The sequence below is a fragment of the Artemia sp. Qi Xiang Cuo genome, chromosome 10, assembly GCF_049724085.1.
Source record: "Artemia sp. Qi Xiang Cuo chromosome 10, ASM4972408v1, whole genome shotgun sequence".
Classification (NCBI taxonomy): Eukaryota; Metazoa; Arthropoda; class Branchiopoda; order Anostraca; family Artemiidae; genus Artemia; species Artemia sp. Qi Xiang Cuo.
The window spans coordinates 43,529,102-43,544,383 of NC_142803.1; the positions used below are offsets into that span (position 1 = coordinate 43,529,102).

General features: G+C 35.8%; 1 protein-coding gene across 1 annotated transcript in view; it reads left to right on the forward strand.

Moving 5' to 3' along the window:
• Eogt (EGF-domain O-GlcNAc transferase) overlaps positions 1-15,282 on the forward strand; it is a 79,462-nt gene that overhangs the window by 60,987 nt on the left and 3,193 nt on the right. The window contains exons 7-8 of the mRNA XM_089095441.1: positions 6,617-6,750; positions 8,344-8,446. Of these exons, the coding sequence (XP_088951567.1) occupies positions 6,617-6,750; positions 8,344-8,446 (237 nt within the window). The remainder of the gene's footprint in view (positions 1-6,616; positions 6,751-8,343; positions 8,447-15,282) is intronic.

The following is a 15,282-nucleotide window of genomic DNA, read 5'->3' on the forward strand; positions in this document are numbered from 1 at the left end:
AGGTCGAACCTTAAAACGTACAGGATTAGGAGGCACAGTTGGGGGCTACCACCCCCAAACCCCCGCTTTCGCAGCCTTTAAATATAAAAAAATTTCTTTAAACTGAAAGTAAGGAGCGACATTAAAACTTAAAAAGAACAGAAATTATTCCGTATATGAAAGAGGCTGTGCCCTCCTCAACGCCTCGCTCTTTACGCTAAAGTTTTGACTGTTCTCACAACTCTTTTGTGAGAACAATAAAAACTTTAGCGTAAAGAGCGAGGCGTTGAGGAGGGCACAGCCTCTTTCATATACGGAATAATTTCTGTTCTTTTTAAGTTTTAATGTCGCTCCTTACTTTCAGTTTAAAGAAATTTTTTTTTATATTTAAAGGCTGCGAAAGCGGGGGTTTGGGGGTGGTAGCCCCCCAACTGTGCCTCCTAATCCCTGTACGTTTTAAGGTTCGACCTTGTAACTCAGCCTCTTTAACTCTTTAGAAAACGTAGTTTTTTTCAAATAATTTCTGCACGTTTTTGTACAGTTTATTACTTATTATTGCTTGACTAACTGTTAGCTGATCGTGTCAGGAGTTAAAGTTGGGGGCTGCCGCCCCCCAAACCCCCCGCTCTTGAACATTCTTGTGTTAAGGCTTTTAATTCCTGAATACTCAAATCACGTCGTACAGGGTGCCTCCTAATCCCTGTACGTTTTAAGGTTCGAACTTGTGACTCAGCCTCTTTAACAGCCCCCCAACTGTGCCTCCTAATCCCTGTACGTTTTAAGGGTCGACCTTGTAACTCAGCCTCTTTAACTCTTTAGAAAACGTAATTTTTTTCAAATAATTTAAAAAAGAAACTGAGTTTCTTTTCAAAGTATATAAAAAAGTTGCTCTGATGGTGAATCGAACCCGAGTTTTCCGCCTGAAAGTCTGAAATCTCAGCCGCTGGACTATACAAACACAATAGTAATTGTTGTTTAGCAAATAGAAGGTATTTTCGACGCAAGCAAATTCCCAAAAATCTTGATATGTGGTTTTTGGAAAACAGGGAAGGAGTGATCAGATTGAGCTGAAATTTCGACGATAAGCTCCCAGGCCCCAGGAAAGCTTATCCTCTAAATTTCAGCCCGATCAGACAACGTTAAAGGGGGGTTGTGGAGGGAAAAATTAACATGGGCTAATATAGGAAAACGAGGTTTTTCGTAAATGTAAATTCGGGGGATAATTTTTTCGGTCTGAAAATATCAAAAGGCCCTAACAGGTCGAATTCTGCTTCGAATGAGTCCTCATTCAACCGGATCCGTTGCCAACTGTGGCCTGTAGGCGTGGCTAAGAAAAAAAAAGAGATGAATTTTAAGTGGCTATATTTGGTTTTTTGAAAACTGGGAAGGCGTGATCGGATTGAGCTGAAATTTCGCGGATACGCGCCCGGGCCCTCGTAAAGCTTAACCTCTAAATTTCAGCCCAATCGGACAACTTTAACGGGGGGCTGTGGTGGGAGGGTCGAAACTTCCGGCCCAGTTTACCCCATGAAGATAAAGTCGGAGGAGGATGAAATTTTGCAAGTTTCTTAGTTTGAGCTTGGGCTACAAAATGCAATTACCGCCGTTTCTCTGCGACCTCTAGGACCTGAAATCGCTTAACATTGGGGTGGGTCGCCTCTTTATAGAGGCACAAGTGTGCCTCCTTGATAATAGTTAGAGCCCAATTAACTTTAGAGCCTATTTTTTTTTTTGTTTAATTGTCAATTGATACTATGCCTGTTCATATTCTTAAGTTTTAATTTATCTATTTGTATGTGGGCTTACATCTGATTGAAATCCATCAGTTAGTACATAAAAGACTCTCTCCTCCACAAGTGTTGAGTTTTTTGACCGACTAACGTTTTTTGCGACTCCAAGGTTGTCAAACGGTAATCTATTTATGTAGGCTGAAATAATGGAGCTTATGTATGTTTAATTTATGAGATCTTTATGGTTCTTCAAAAAACAAGACACATTAACTATCGAGCGAGTATTCTTTAAGATATCAGATTCTAAATAGTGGCCAGCTTTTATTACTTTTAGTTTTGATGTACTTCATCCCAATCGTGCAAATTCTTGGGAAGTCTTGGGATTCCACGTTTTAGGTATATTTGCTTTAGCATTTGCCTGGGCTTTTGCACCTTAATCATGCAAATTCCTCTTTTATTTCGTTTTTTCTTCATGTTCCACAAAATCGTTCAGATATTTTGACAGAACTTTTTAATTGGATAATGAATTAAAAGCAGTGTTAGGCAACAGCAAATTCATTCCAGGTTGTGTTTCCAAACTCAAAGGATTGGTTATCTAGCATCATCCAATGATCAGTTATACAAATAAGCGCAAATCAAGGATAGCACTGTCCACGGGGGGTGGGTTTTACACCCCCACCCCACCTGAGACTCGTAAAGACGTAACAAAAATGTAGATAAACAAATTTTTGGTGCCTTTTTAACGAAAAATTGTACCTCCCCCCCCCCCCTCAAACACAAATCTTGGATACTCCCTTGGATACCACAGAAGGTTACTTTCCGGAATGCCCAAAATAGCTAGCAGAAAAAAGAAATTTTTTGAAAGGTAGAAACGCTTCTAATTGGTCAGGTTATATGGGGATGGCAATAGTAAAAAAAGAACTGGAGTGCACAAAAACAAAAACCTTCTCGACCTTTCACACAGATAAGGCTAAAAAAAATATCCGCAAGAGTAGTTATAATATCCGGAAGAGTATTCTAAATAGGCTGTGTAAGTGTCTTTATTGGATTAGTTGTTATTATTTCGCTCACATTCTTTGCAAATAAGGCATTATAAGATTGCCAATCAATGTATCTACTATTTACTCTGGAGAGTGTTCTGGGGTATTCTCCATTTCCATAATTAAAAAAAAAAAGGAACAAATTGAACTAGGGAACTTGAGTTTTTTGACTTAATGGTTTCACATCAACATATAACTAGAAATTTATAACACCAGTATTTCGATTAGAAACAAAATAAACTATGAAAAGGTTATCAAATATTGTATATACTGCATATGACAGTATTAGACGACTGAGGATATCCGAAAGGCTACACTCAAGTAGGTGTGACTTTAAATAACTAATTTTTAGTGAGAAAGACAGAAAAAGATCAAGAAATAGTACTGAACAAAAATGGTAACTTTGTAGGAACATTGGTGGCAAAACAATTAGTTGAAATGGATTTTAATTACTGTTAACAAGTTTTGGGTTTGGACTTTCAATTAGTATAGCCTACATGATTAGTCATAGGGACTTAATTAGTCTAAGCTATATAAAACCGAAAAAAATAGCGATTAACACCAAGTTTACTTCAACTGCAACTCATTTCCACTGGATTTTACCGACTGGCTAGACAATTAATTAGTTAGCACTAGCCCAGAAATATGTGTGCAATAAAATTTTTAACTATTTTAGCTTGTGTGGTTTAAGGCTAGAAGACGCACTAGAGCCCTAGGTATCTGGATAGTTTGGATTGTTAAAGTCTTCCCTGGTGAACAGAACTCGAGTTTCATTACGTTCATATGCAATGCCAGGCAAGGCGTGTTGGACGCAAATCCTAAAACTCATGGCGCCCGCTTTCAAAACGCACACTAATGAAGTTAGAGCTTTTCAATTCTTCAGAGGTGTGTGATATTAAATTGATGATTACAGTTAAAAAAGATGTCTTTCATGGAGTAAAATTAACGAACTCTGTCAAGCCAAATTTTTCTTCTTAAAAATCTCTAAGAGTGTTTCAATTTTTATTATACTCGCGTTTTCTTGAAGAAAATCAGATACTGTAGTTTATAAGTTATCAATCATTTTAAAAATCAGTGTAAGTATTAGAGAAATTAGATTTATTGAACCATAGCTCTTATTCTTCCTAATAAATTGAAACATAAGTCAATGCCTTCAATAAATCTGTTGCCCTTCAGAAGTATAACCTTTATTTTAAGATTGAATATGTAGATAGGCAACTCGGACTTTTGCTACCCTACTCATATTCTAGAACGTGTTGTATTTTAAGTTACTTCTTTTGAAATCAGAAAACAACTTTTAGAAAACTGTTTTTTTTTGTGATTTGGTTGAAGCTTAAAAAACAGTCTAACAAAAAAACAAACAAACTCTTATCTCCAAATGCACTGAAAAGTTGAAAATCTAAAAATCTGTTAATTGCTAAAATTCTTTTTTTTTTGTAATGAATGCATGGGAGGGTCATGACATTAAAAGTTGCCATTGAATAGTTATCAAAACATAATTTGTCGTTGTTTTTACGTCAAAACATCTTCACCCCGAAAATTTTTGTTTTGTGAAACAAAATGGCAGAAAACGCTACTTTGCTCCGGCCCAATCTCTTGCCATTCAAAAAGGGCATTAGAACTTCTAGTCTCCGCTCGATTGAGCTCCCTACTGATATTTTAGAACCACTGGTTCGGTGCTATCGTCACTGAAAGAAAAGCAATATGTCTCCGTATCTATTGTTCTAAAATAAAGAAGTGAAATTTTGCATTTTTGAAGATAAGAAACTAAACTCAAGTTAACAAGGTTCTCTGATACGCTGAATTTAATGTTATAATTTTCATCAAATATACTTCCCAATTTGAAAATGCTGTTTCCCTTTTTTGGAAGCTACACAAATTTTATCAGGCTCATAACTTTTGATGAATAATTTTAGATGAACGTATTTTGGACGTTTGGAATCACCGCAAAGTCTTTTTCTTTTGATATGTATGTTGTTATAAAAAATAAATTATTTAGAGTCAGTTACTATTGGCACAAGTTACTTTTTACTTACACTTCGTTACCACAAACAGTTTGATAAAAATGTGTCATGACTACTCCTTGCTTTTATTTTGACATTCACTTATGGCTGACGCTTTTTTTTTTACTGAAGGTTGAATATAGAAGAGAAGCCCAGCTGTTTGCATTAAAAATGACTAACCAAGGAAGATGACATTATCCTGGAAATCCTTGTATCCGTTTGATATGAAATTTGACTGATGTGGTGTGACGCCACATCTAGGGTAACGCCACAGGTTGCGCAAGGGATTTGCATATTGTGTTCATGAAACATTGCTGTATGGTTTCTTTTGCCACAGCATAAGTATATATCAACAGTAGCAAAAAGTTTCTTCAGAAATGATACAGGTTAAAGCGCTCGGAAAGGGAAATCCGTCTGTGCGTCACATCAATAGCTGTCCGTAAGGCCGTCGTAATATGCTAAACATTTGTCGTTGCGCGTGCACGAAGAAGCGGAGTCATGAAGAGCGGTCTAAACTGATATAAGTCAAAAATCTTAAACGGAGAGCATAGTACTTTTTGCTACTGTTCATATATACTTCTACTGTGCTTGTTGCGTACTATTTTCTGCTGATTTACATCTCCACTGATTGTCAAGTCATTCATAATTAATATCTTCTGAAAATGAATTTACTCTCCCAAGACATAGGAATCAACAATGCAGAAGACACCAGAAAGTACAATGATGCAAAATGAACAATGATGTCAAAATGTGCTGTGACGATTTTTTGACATACTAAATAAAAACGCAGTGTTTTGAATGTTCACACTCGATAATCCCCCTTTTTGTTAAAGTGTAGAATGAGGAAAAGTATTAGGACATTATATAAGAGATAGGATATGCTCTCATAAATAGTTTTATTTCAATATTTTGAACCCCTTCCTCCCCGAAAAATTTCTTCTTATTCTATCTCGTCTAAAACATTGCAGAGTATGCCTATGAAGTTGGAAGAATTTTCTAAATCCTGACCCAAAATGTGAAAATTATCAGCAGCTTTAGTTTTTGCCAAGTTTCTCCTAACACCACACAAAAATATATTGCTAACTTATGTTTAACTGTTCGAAAAACTGTTAAAAAAAAAAAAAAAAAAAAAAAAAAAAAAAAAAAAAAAAAAAAACGCCTATAACCGTACTCTGTCTATTGTCAACGCTCGAATTTCTTACCTGATTCGGTCCGATTTTACAATTCCCTGCAATCAATCAATGTATTTAACCAATAAATTTACGACAAAAAACTTCAACATAGAATAAGGCTCTATGGCCAGGAAAAAAAACAAGGGAATTTCCCTGGGGGGATTTCCCCGTGACTCAGTAACTTAAATTTTTCGTAAATAGAGTGGTGTTCAAAAATTTGTCGAGGTAAATGTGTAGTTCCGTCGCTACAAAGCATTTACGCAGTAGTTAAGAATCCTAGTACTTTTTTAGTTTTTATCATACATGGAATTTTTCATGGAATCTGAGGAAATCAGACATTTGATCTTTACAAGGGTTGAAAGGGATTTTTTTTACTTTAGCAGAAAAATTTCGATTCAGTGCCCAAAACTGCCTCCATGTTCATGAAGGGGAAAAAGTGTGATTTGACCAGATAAATGTCCTCTTTTTTTATTAGTTCTTGATTATTTCTTCAGCTGTTGCATTACCATTAGAATATGACAGTATTTAAAAAGTACAATCTTTTTCTTTTATTTAGATTTCCCTCTTAACCAGTTAGTCTGTTTCAAAATTAAAATTGTTTGGCTTAGTTGAATCATTCAAAATTGTTTGGCTTAGTTGAAAAACTTTGCTTAGTGTAATATAGTAGGGAAATTCATAGCAATTTTTTCTAGGTATCATTTGACCGAGAAGTTCCTTTTTTAGAACAATTAAAAATTATGGGAAAGACAGACATATTAATTGGAATGCATGGATCAGGACTAACTCATCTTCTTTTCTTGCCGGATTGGGCAGCTGTGTTTGAAATGTAAGCTATTCCCTCATTTAAGGTACTGTAGAAGTAAAAACACTAATAAACCAATAATTGTAGTTTATAGAAATAATATTTAATAATATACTCTCTTTAGTCTAGTCTCAGGCACGGTTGCCAATTAGTAAAAGAGGCATGCCAGGGGATCAGTCATGCTCCCCTGTCTGCTATCCAAACTAAAAAGCTTGAAAATATTCGTAATTAGGCGTTCCAGTTAATGCTTAGGGAAAACTACACATCCTGTGAGGACAGTCTAAAGACGCTGAGGCTTCAGAAGCTATCGAAAAGAGCCTCCATATTGTGGTGTGTTTTGGGAAAAAAATTGCCTAAACTCTGGTGTCCATCGTAAAATTTTACCTGACTTTCAAGAACCGCAGAGCAGTCGGCCAAAAACACGTGGAGAAGTTCTCACTTCGTCTTTCCAATTCCTCTGCCCTCAACTCCATAAGGCATCAAAACGGTATCTATTATCCTTTGTTCCCTGCCTTTTAAAGCACTACAAGAATGAACCTCTTGAACATGCTTTGTAAAGTTTTTAATGCTTTGTAACCTAACTTATAAATCATCTACATTAGCCCCTGAAAAATTCAAAATTATTCATAATTATACATATACCTATAGGGAAGGGGAGGAAAAAGAGATTTTGACGGCCCTCCCCCAAAGAAATTCTAAAACTAAGGTTAAAAAAAATATAGATTTTTTTCTACTTTTTTGGTATCAACTATGGCTTTTTTTGTTAATGTTGTCAAGCACCTAATATAAAAATTAACTACTTAACAAGATATTATGAAATAAATCGTTATTGTACATATATCTGAGTACAGAGGAGACAGGGTTAGGTGATAAGTACAGGTCTTTTTTTCTTTTTCTTGTATACATACAGTTTACTTGTTACAATTTTATTTTACAACACAAAAGGTTTTGTTTTTATGAATTCGTCAATAGAAAAGAATTGAAATTTCTCTCCCCAACCCCTCCCCCTCTCCCTCTCCGTATAAGGTTCGGGCCTGTGTGCGTGCTTGACTACAAAGTACCAGATGCTAACCCATAATCTCTATGCAATTCTGGGCCCTGCGGCAGCTGAGATTAGACTTTGGGTCCCGCATTGCTAGTCTAATCGTCAATCAAAGGGATTGATAGTAATTTTTATGTAATTTTGAAGTGTCACTTAAGAAACCCCATGGTTATATTTAGCCGTAATCAAAACTATCGAATTTTAACGACTATCGAACCATAACTCATACGAAGTGCACCGTTTGTCCAGGTGACAACACAGATGCACATGCACCGCGTTTGACCTCGTTTCCTAGAGTGGGACATCTATGACTGAGTATTTGAGAAACAGTGCTCTTTAAACACTGTATTTCCAGTGGGGATTTCAGTTTAATTGTTCACTCCAAAGCTATTGTTCAGTCTTAAAATGAAGCTTGAGTAGATGTACAAATCCTAGTGATCAGTATAATTAACACTAGCTGCGTTTCGGATATTTCTGGTGGGCCTAGTATCACACATTCTATAAGGTAGCTATTGATGGGTATGAAAATTTCTAAGTTTTAATCCAATTTGATAAATATATTTACTTTGTTTTAGTTACAATTGTGAAGATGAGGGCTGCTACTTTGATTTGGCAAGATTAAGAGGAATTAAGTACGTTACTTGGAAAGATAAGAAAAAACTCTTTCCCCAGGACGAGGTAAGTGAATCCAGAATCCTCGATACTTTGGGAAAAGAGACATTCCAACGTGTGTGCCTCTAAAGGGGTTAAATTTAACTTTTTTTTTATAGTTGTCGTTAAAATTGTCGTTAAAATGTCGTTATAACCCGTTGAAATTAGCTTCTTCTTTTTTAATAGGTTGTCTGAAATTGCCATGGTTGCACAATAAAAAGGTAGTACTTACGCTGTCTCTTGTTTAATTAGAAGACGGGTGACTTTGTCCTGCCCTGTGAATTCATTAGAAAAATATGCTCTATAGCTCTCCACTTACACTCAAGGGACTGTGTTTGTATTATTACCCCTAGTAAATCTGAAAATTAATAAATATAGTCTGGTTTTCTATATTCTTGTTTCATAGGCAGGGCAATCGCGCTGCCTAAGTAAAGAACGATGTTGGCACAGTGTATTTTTTTTTATTCTTCTTCTTTATCCATACCAGGGCACTTCGTATCGAAGGAGTTGTTGTTGAAACTTCGAAAAGAGCTCATTCGATTGGAAATTGGAGTGGCTTGTGCCCATTTTAATAGCCGAAAGTGATTGGAAGGCAGCTAACACCCCTTCCACGCCCACCCTTTCCCCAAACACATCCAATTAAAATTTTGAGATAGCCATTGTGTTCAGCGTAGTTGATTTCCAGATAGAAAATATGGTTTTGAGGAGGTCACTCCCCCACAACTTTCAGGGCAAGGGTTTTAAGTTATGCCCTGGGGGCATATAAGAACGATGTTGGAACAATGTATTATTTTTTTTTCCTTTAGACCAGGGCACTTCGTATCGAAGAAGTTGTTGTAGAGACTTCAAAAAGGGATCATTCAATTGGAAATTGGTGTGGGTTGTGCCATTTTTAGTAGTCGAAAGTGATCGTAAGGCAGCCACCAACCCTTCGGCACCCACCATTTCCTGAAACACACCCAATCAAATTTTGGAGGTATCCCTTTTATTCAGCGGAGTTGATTCACACATAGAAATTATGTTTTTGAGGAACACACTCCCCCACATCCTTCAGGGCAAGGGTTGTCAGTTATGCCCTGGGGGCTTATAAGGTTTTTATTGAAAGTGTTGACGTAAAAACTTCAAAAAAGGCTCATTCGATTGAAAATTCAAAGGACTAGTGCCCTTTTTAATAGTAGAAAGTTATGGGAGAGCAACTAACCCCCCTCTCACGCCCACCTTTTCCTCGAACACATCCAATCAAAATTTTAAGATAGCCATTTTGTTCAACGTAGTTGAAGTTCTGGAAATTAGGTCTTTGAGGATGACAACCCCCCAAAAGCCCTCAGAGCAAGGGTTGTAAGTTATGACCTGGGGGTATATAAGGTTTTTATAGAACGCGTTGTCGTAGAAACTTCAAAAAGGGCTCGTTCGATTAGAATTGGAAATTGCTAGTGTTCTTTTTAATAGTCGAAAATGATTTGAAGTCAACTAACCTCCCTCTCACACCAACCTTTTCCCCAAGCATATCCAATCAAATATTTGAGATATCCATTTTATTCAGCGCAGTTGATTTCCAGATATAAATTATGTTTTTGAGCAGGATACTCCCTCAGAGCCCTCAGGGAAAGGGTTGTAAGTTATGCCCTGGGGCATATAAGGTTTTTATAGAAAATGTTGTCGTAGAAGTTTCTAAAAGGGCTCATTCGATTGGAAATTGAAATGGCTAGTGCCCTTTTTAATAGTCGAAATTGATTGGAAGGCAACCAACACCCCTTCCACGCCCACCATTTCCCCAAACATACCCAATCAAAATTTTGGGACAGCCATTTTGTTCTACGCAGTTTAAAGTTCAGGAGATTATACCTTCGATTAGAATACTTCCCCAACAGTATTCAGGGCAATGGTTATAAGTTATGCCCTGGGGGCATATTAGTTTTTATTGAAATCTTTGTCGTAGAAACTTGAAAAAGGGCTCATTCAATTGGAAATTTAAAGGGCTAGTGCCCTTTTTAATAGTCGAAAATGATTTGAGGGCAACTAACTCCTCTCTCACGCACACCTTTTCCCCACACACATCCAATCCATTTTGATAGCCATTTTATTCAATGTAGTTGAAAGTTTTGGAAATTAATTCTTTATAGGATGACAACCCCTCCCCTCCCCCCACAGCCCTCAGGGCAAGGGTTGTAAGTTATGCATTGGGGGCATATAAGGTTTTTATAGAAAGCGATGTTGTAGAAACTTCAAAAAGGGCTGATTCAGTTGGAATTTGAAAGGGCTAGTGCCCTTTTAATTTTCGAAAGTGATTGAAGGGCAACTAGCCCCCCTCTCACGCCCACCATTTCCCTAAATACATCCAATCAAAATTTTGAGATATTCATTTTGTTCGACGTAGTCGAAAGTTCTGGAAATTAGGTCTTTTAGGAGGATAACCCCATCACAGCCCTCAGTGCAAGGGCTGTAAGTTATGCCCTGGGGGCATATAAGGTTTATATAGTCGAAAGTAATTGGAGGGTAACTAACCCCCCTCTCACGCCCACCATTCCCCCAAACATATCAAATCAAAATTTTCAGATAGCCATTTTGTTCAACGTAGCAGAAAGTTCTGGAAATAAGGTCTTTGTGGAGAAACCCCCCCCCCAGCCCTCAGGCCAAGGGATGTAAGTTATGCTCTGGGGCCATATAAGGTTTTTATTGAAAGCGTTGTCGTAGAAACTTCAAAAGGGCTGATTTGATTGGAAATTGAAAGGTCTAGTGCTTTTTTTAATAGTTGAAAGTGATAGGAGAGCCACTCACGCCCACCATTTTCCCAAACACATCCAATCAAAATTTTTAGATACCCATTTCGTTTAACGTAGTTGAACGTTCTGGAAATTAGGTCTTAAAGGATGACAACCACCCTCACAGCCCTTATGCCTTGGGGGCGTATAAGGTTTTTATAGAAAGCGTTGTCGTAGAAACTCAAAAAGGGCTCATTCGATTGGAAATCGAAAAGCCTAGTGAGCTTTTTAATAGTCGAAAGTGATTGGAAGGCTTGACATTTTTTAGTAAAGATCGATGTGGGTACAATGTATTTTTGTTGTTGTTGTTGTGTTGTTTAGACCAGGGCACTTCTTATCGAAGGAGTTGTCGTAGGAACTTCGAAAAGGGCTCATTCGATTGAAAGTAGAAAGGGCTGATGCCCTTTTTAATAGTCGAAAGTGATTGGAGGAAAACTAATCCCCCTCCCACACCCACCTTCCCATTTGCCTTTATGCTTAAAAACTAAATGTTGCCTTAAAGTGAAATCCAAATGCACTGTGTTAATGTTAATTCCCAATAAGGAATCTCAGCAGTATCCCAAGAACGACTTATGGTATTGTGTTCAAACTTTCGGGGCTACTTCTGCTCTTAAAATTTAACAAAATCAAAATAGCGTAAGTGTATCCAAGCTATCAAAGAAAGTAAACAGATTTTTTTTTCTGAATGGTATCAGGTTTTCCATTTCAGATCGACTAAAGGAGGCATGAAACTAAATTAAACACTACTATTTGTGTCTAGATTTTTAAAAGGGTGTATGCTGTTAAAAATTGCTGAAAATTTTTCTCCAGCATACAAATAGCAGGCAAAACTATAAAGTCTTAGAGAAACGAAAAGATTTAAAGTATTATTTTCTTTTTCCCCGAAAAGGCTATGTCAATATAAAACGAACAGAAACTAATTAAAAAAAGCTTTTTCCACAAAATAAGTTTTCCACAGAAAAGTAAAGAACTTCATTAAACAAAAAATTAGCAAAAATAAAATAATCCACCAAGCATGAAACTACCACAAATCAGCATCGATAAATAAATGAAACCCAAAACGAACAGAAATTACAATAAATAACCGAGTCAAACACAAAACGAGCAGAATTTAACATAAGTTGGGCTCAAAACCCCTATACCTTCCAAGGCCAGAACATAATTTGCATTTTACTGAAAAAAATATAAATGTTTTTACAATGAATGTGCATTGTCAGTTTAATATACATATACTGATATTAGTAATCAAAATGTTAATATTATTTGATTTATTAAAGCTATAAAAGTAAGAACATTTCAGAGGATTTATTATAAAAATCACTACTCTTTATTTCTTAAGATCCACTAATTATACCAACTTTAAATAAAATATCGATCGGTATTTGTAGTTTGTTTTTTATTTGGGGGGGGGGGGTAAGAACTGCTTCCTCTATTGCCGAATTTTCGGATAAATTTCCCAAATTTTTCGATTTACCCAGAATGAAAATTAAGCTCCCTTAATCCCCAAAATTTCTCCAAAAATAGTAGCTCCTCACCAAAAATTTCCTCAAAAAATTTTTAGGTTCTTGATTCAGATTTTTTCTCGATTCTACTGTGTATTTAACATTAAAAAAAAAAAAAAAAAAATGTTACATCTTTTTTTCAAATAAAGCCACATTGCAAAATTTTGTTGCTCTTTGCTTTGTCAAAAAAAAAAAATTCAACTGAAAGTAAGCAGCTAAATTAAAACTTAAAACGAACAGAAATTATTCCTCATACGGGGAAGGGGCTGCTCCTTTCTCAAACTTCGCTTTTCACGCTAAAGTCTTAAAGTTTTCTATTCTTAATACTTCTTATTCAAATTCAACGGCTCTTGTGTTTGATAGTCTGTCTCAAAGAATTGTGACAAAAAGTCACATTAGCAACTTCTACATGTGAACAGTGGGGGAATTGCAGAACTTGCAGCCCTTTCCCCAGGGACTGTGGGGGTCATGTCATCCCCAAAGGGATAGTTACTGGGTATTTGAGCTATACTATATCAAATGACTATCTAAGAATTTTGATCTGATGTCTTTGGAGGATAAAAAGGCGTGGAAGGGGGCTAGTTGCCCTACAGTGTTTTTGACCACTTAAAAAGGGCACTGGAACTTTTGATTTCCATTTGAATGACCCCTCTCCCAGTCTTCCGGGACCACTGTAAGACTAATCTTAGATTTTGGTTTAAATCTCTCTAACTAGAATATTAGTAGAGGTACAATTAATTTAAATCTATGTGTTAAATGTTTTTGTTCCCGACTCTGTCGAGTTTTCTCTGTCGGAAATTTAATATGTTGTGTAAATATGGTTTTAATAATAAAACCTTGAACCTCGAAAATCAGGCAGGTTTTCTCAGCCTCGTAGCTTTTGATGGGTAATTAAGCTTAAAGAATTGTATATATTTGGAATCAGCATAAAAATCCCAATCTTTTTATGTATCTATTGTTATCAAAATTCCGTCGTTTAGAGCCGATTACTATTTGGCCGAGTCGCTCCTTACTTATAGTTCGCTACTATGTTAAATTCATATTGTGCTAATTTTGTATAAATCATTAAATAAGTATCAAGTCAGGAAGTAAAATGGCTTCTAATTTGAATATTTTATATATTTTATTGATTATGTAAAAATAATATGAATTTGAAAACAATTATTTTTAGATAATTTACGCAAAAAAAGAAGAATTTTCTTATCTTAATCAGAGTTTGTAAGGTTTGAATTCTGCATGACCGATGAAAAAAAACAGCAAAAATTTTCTGCTTTTTTTTCCATTTCATGTTTTTTTTTCGCACTGGGGTGACCTATCAAATCTGTTATGTTTTTTTTCCTCTTTGTGTGGGTTAATCACGCTTGTGAAAAGTCCTCAGTCTTTTTAAAATTCAGTTTGCTTTTCTATATAAAACATTGTTAAAAGTCGATATTGGATATTATTTCTTAGTGACCAGAACTTCAAAAACTTTGAAGAGGAAAAGAATTGCTTATGGCAATTTTTGTTTTTTTTAATTGATTGGTAATTGGTAATTTGTATCAAGTCAGAAACCTAGCTGTAAAGATTATAATATTTGGCCTCGTATGTGCTTGAGTTAACTCTAGCATAATTGCTGTTTCTGATAAATGATCTTTTAGAACACCATATTCAGTTGGAGCCAACTGAAAGAATAAGAGTATTGAATTATGAATTGACTGTAAATAATGTCTGAGAAATCATTTTTCGGAAAAATATTCCACTAATTTTTTGTAATATTTTTAGAGTGGATGGCGGGAAATACTGTTAAAGCTACGATATGATTTTAGTCTTTAATCTAACCCACCAAAACCTGGTGACCACACCACTGCAGAAATCCCCACCCGCATAACTCTATGAAGCAAATCTCGGTCGTACAACTCTCCCTTTCATAACTTTATGCAGCTCCCCACCCCAAAACTCTTCATCAGTCAAAATTATAGTCGAGTCGAGGCCGAAGGCCTCGACCGAGTCCGTTGATTTTGAATTGAAAATCAAATATTTTGCAGTAGGCAACAAGACATGACTAATTGTAGAAAAAGTCAAGACAGATAGTCCGAGTGATTGAGAGGGAAATCATGGATTAGCTCTTTTTAGGATTGTATAAAAATGATGTTATTTAATTTTTTTTATAGATAAGTCTATCTATCATCCATACATATGTCATTTCTAGCGCAGAACTTAGGTAAGATTGTCATAGAAATAAGGGATAAAAGATACGGGATAATAGTTCCAATCCAAGGTCATATTTTTGGTTTTCATGGTTATAAAGCTAAAATTAGCATCTTAAAAAAATACATTCTGTACACAAATATTAATAAATTACTTTAAAGTTCCATATAATTTTGTCCAAAGGCTTATGGCCATGTTAATTACTAGCCTAATATTGCAATACAGAAATCCAAAATCGAAATAGAGTGAACAAATATTTAATAAATGTTGTTTTATTTCTGGCAAAGTCGTTGTAAATTGACCATAAAGTGACAGTAAGAGACTAATTGACCTGTACCGTCCTATAGTCTATTAGATATTAAAGTAGAAAATTTACTCAAATATATGTTTATTGAACTCCCTTTTATATTTT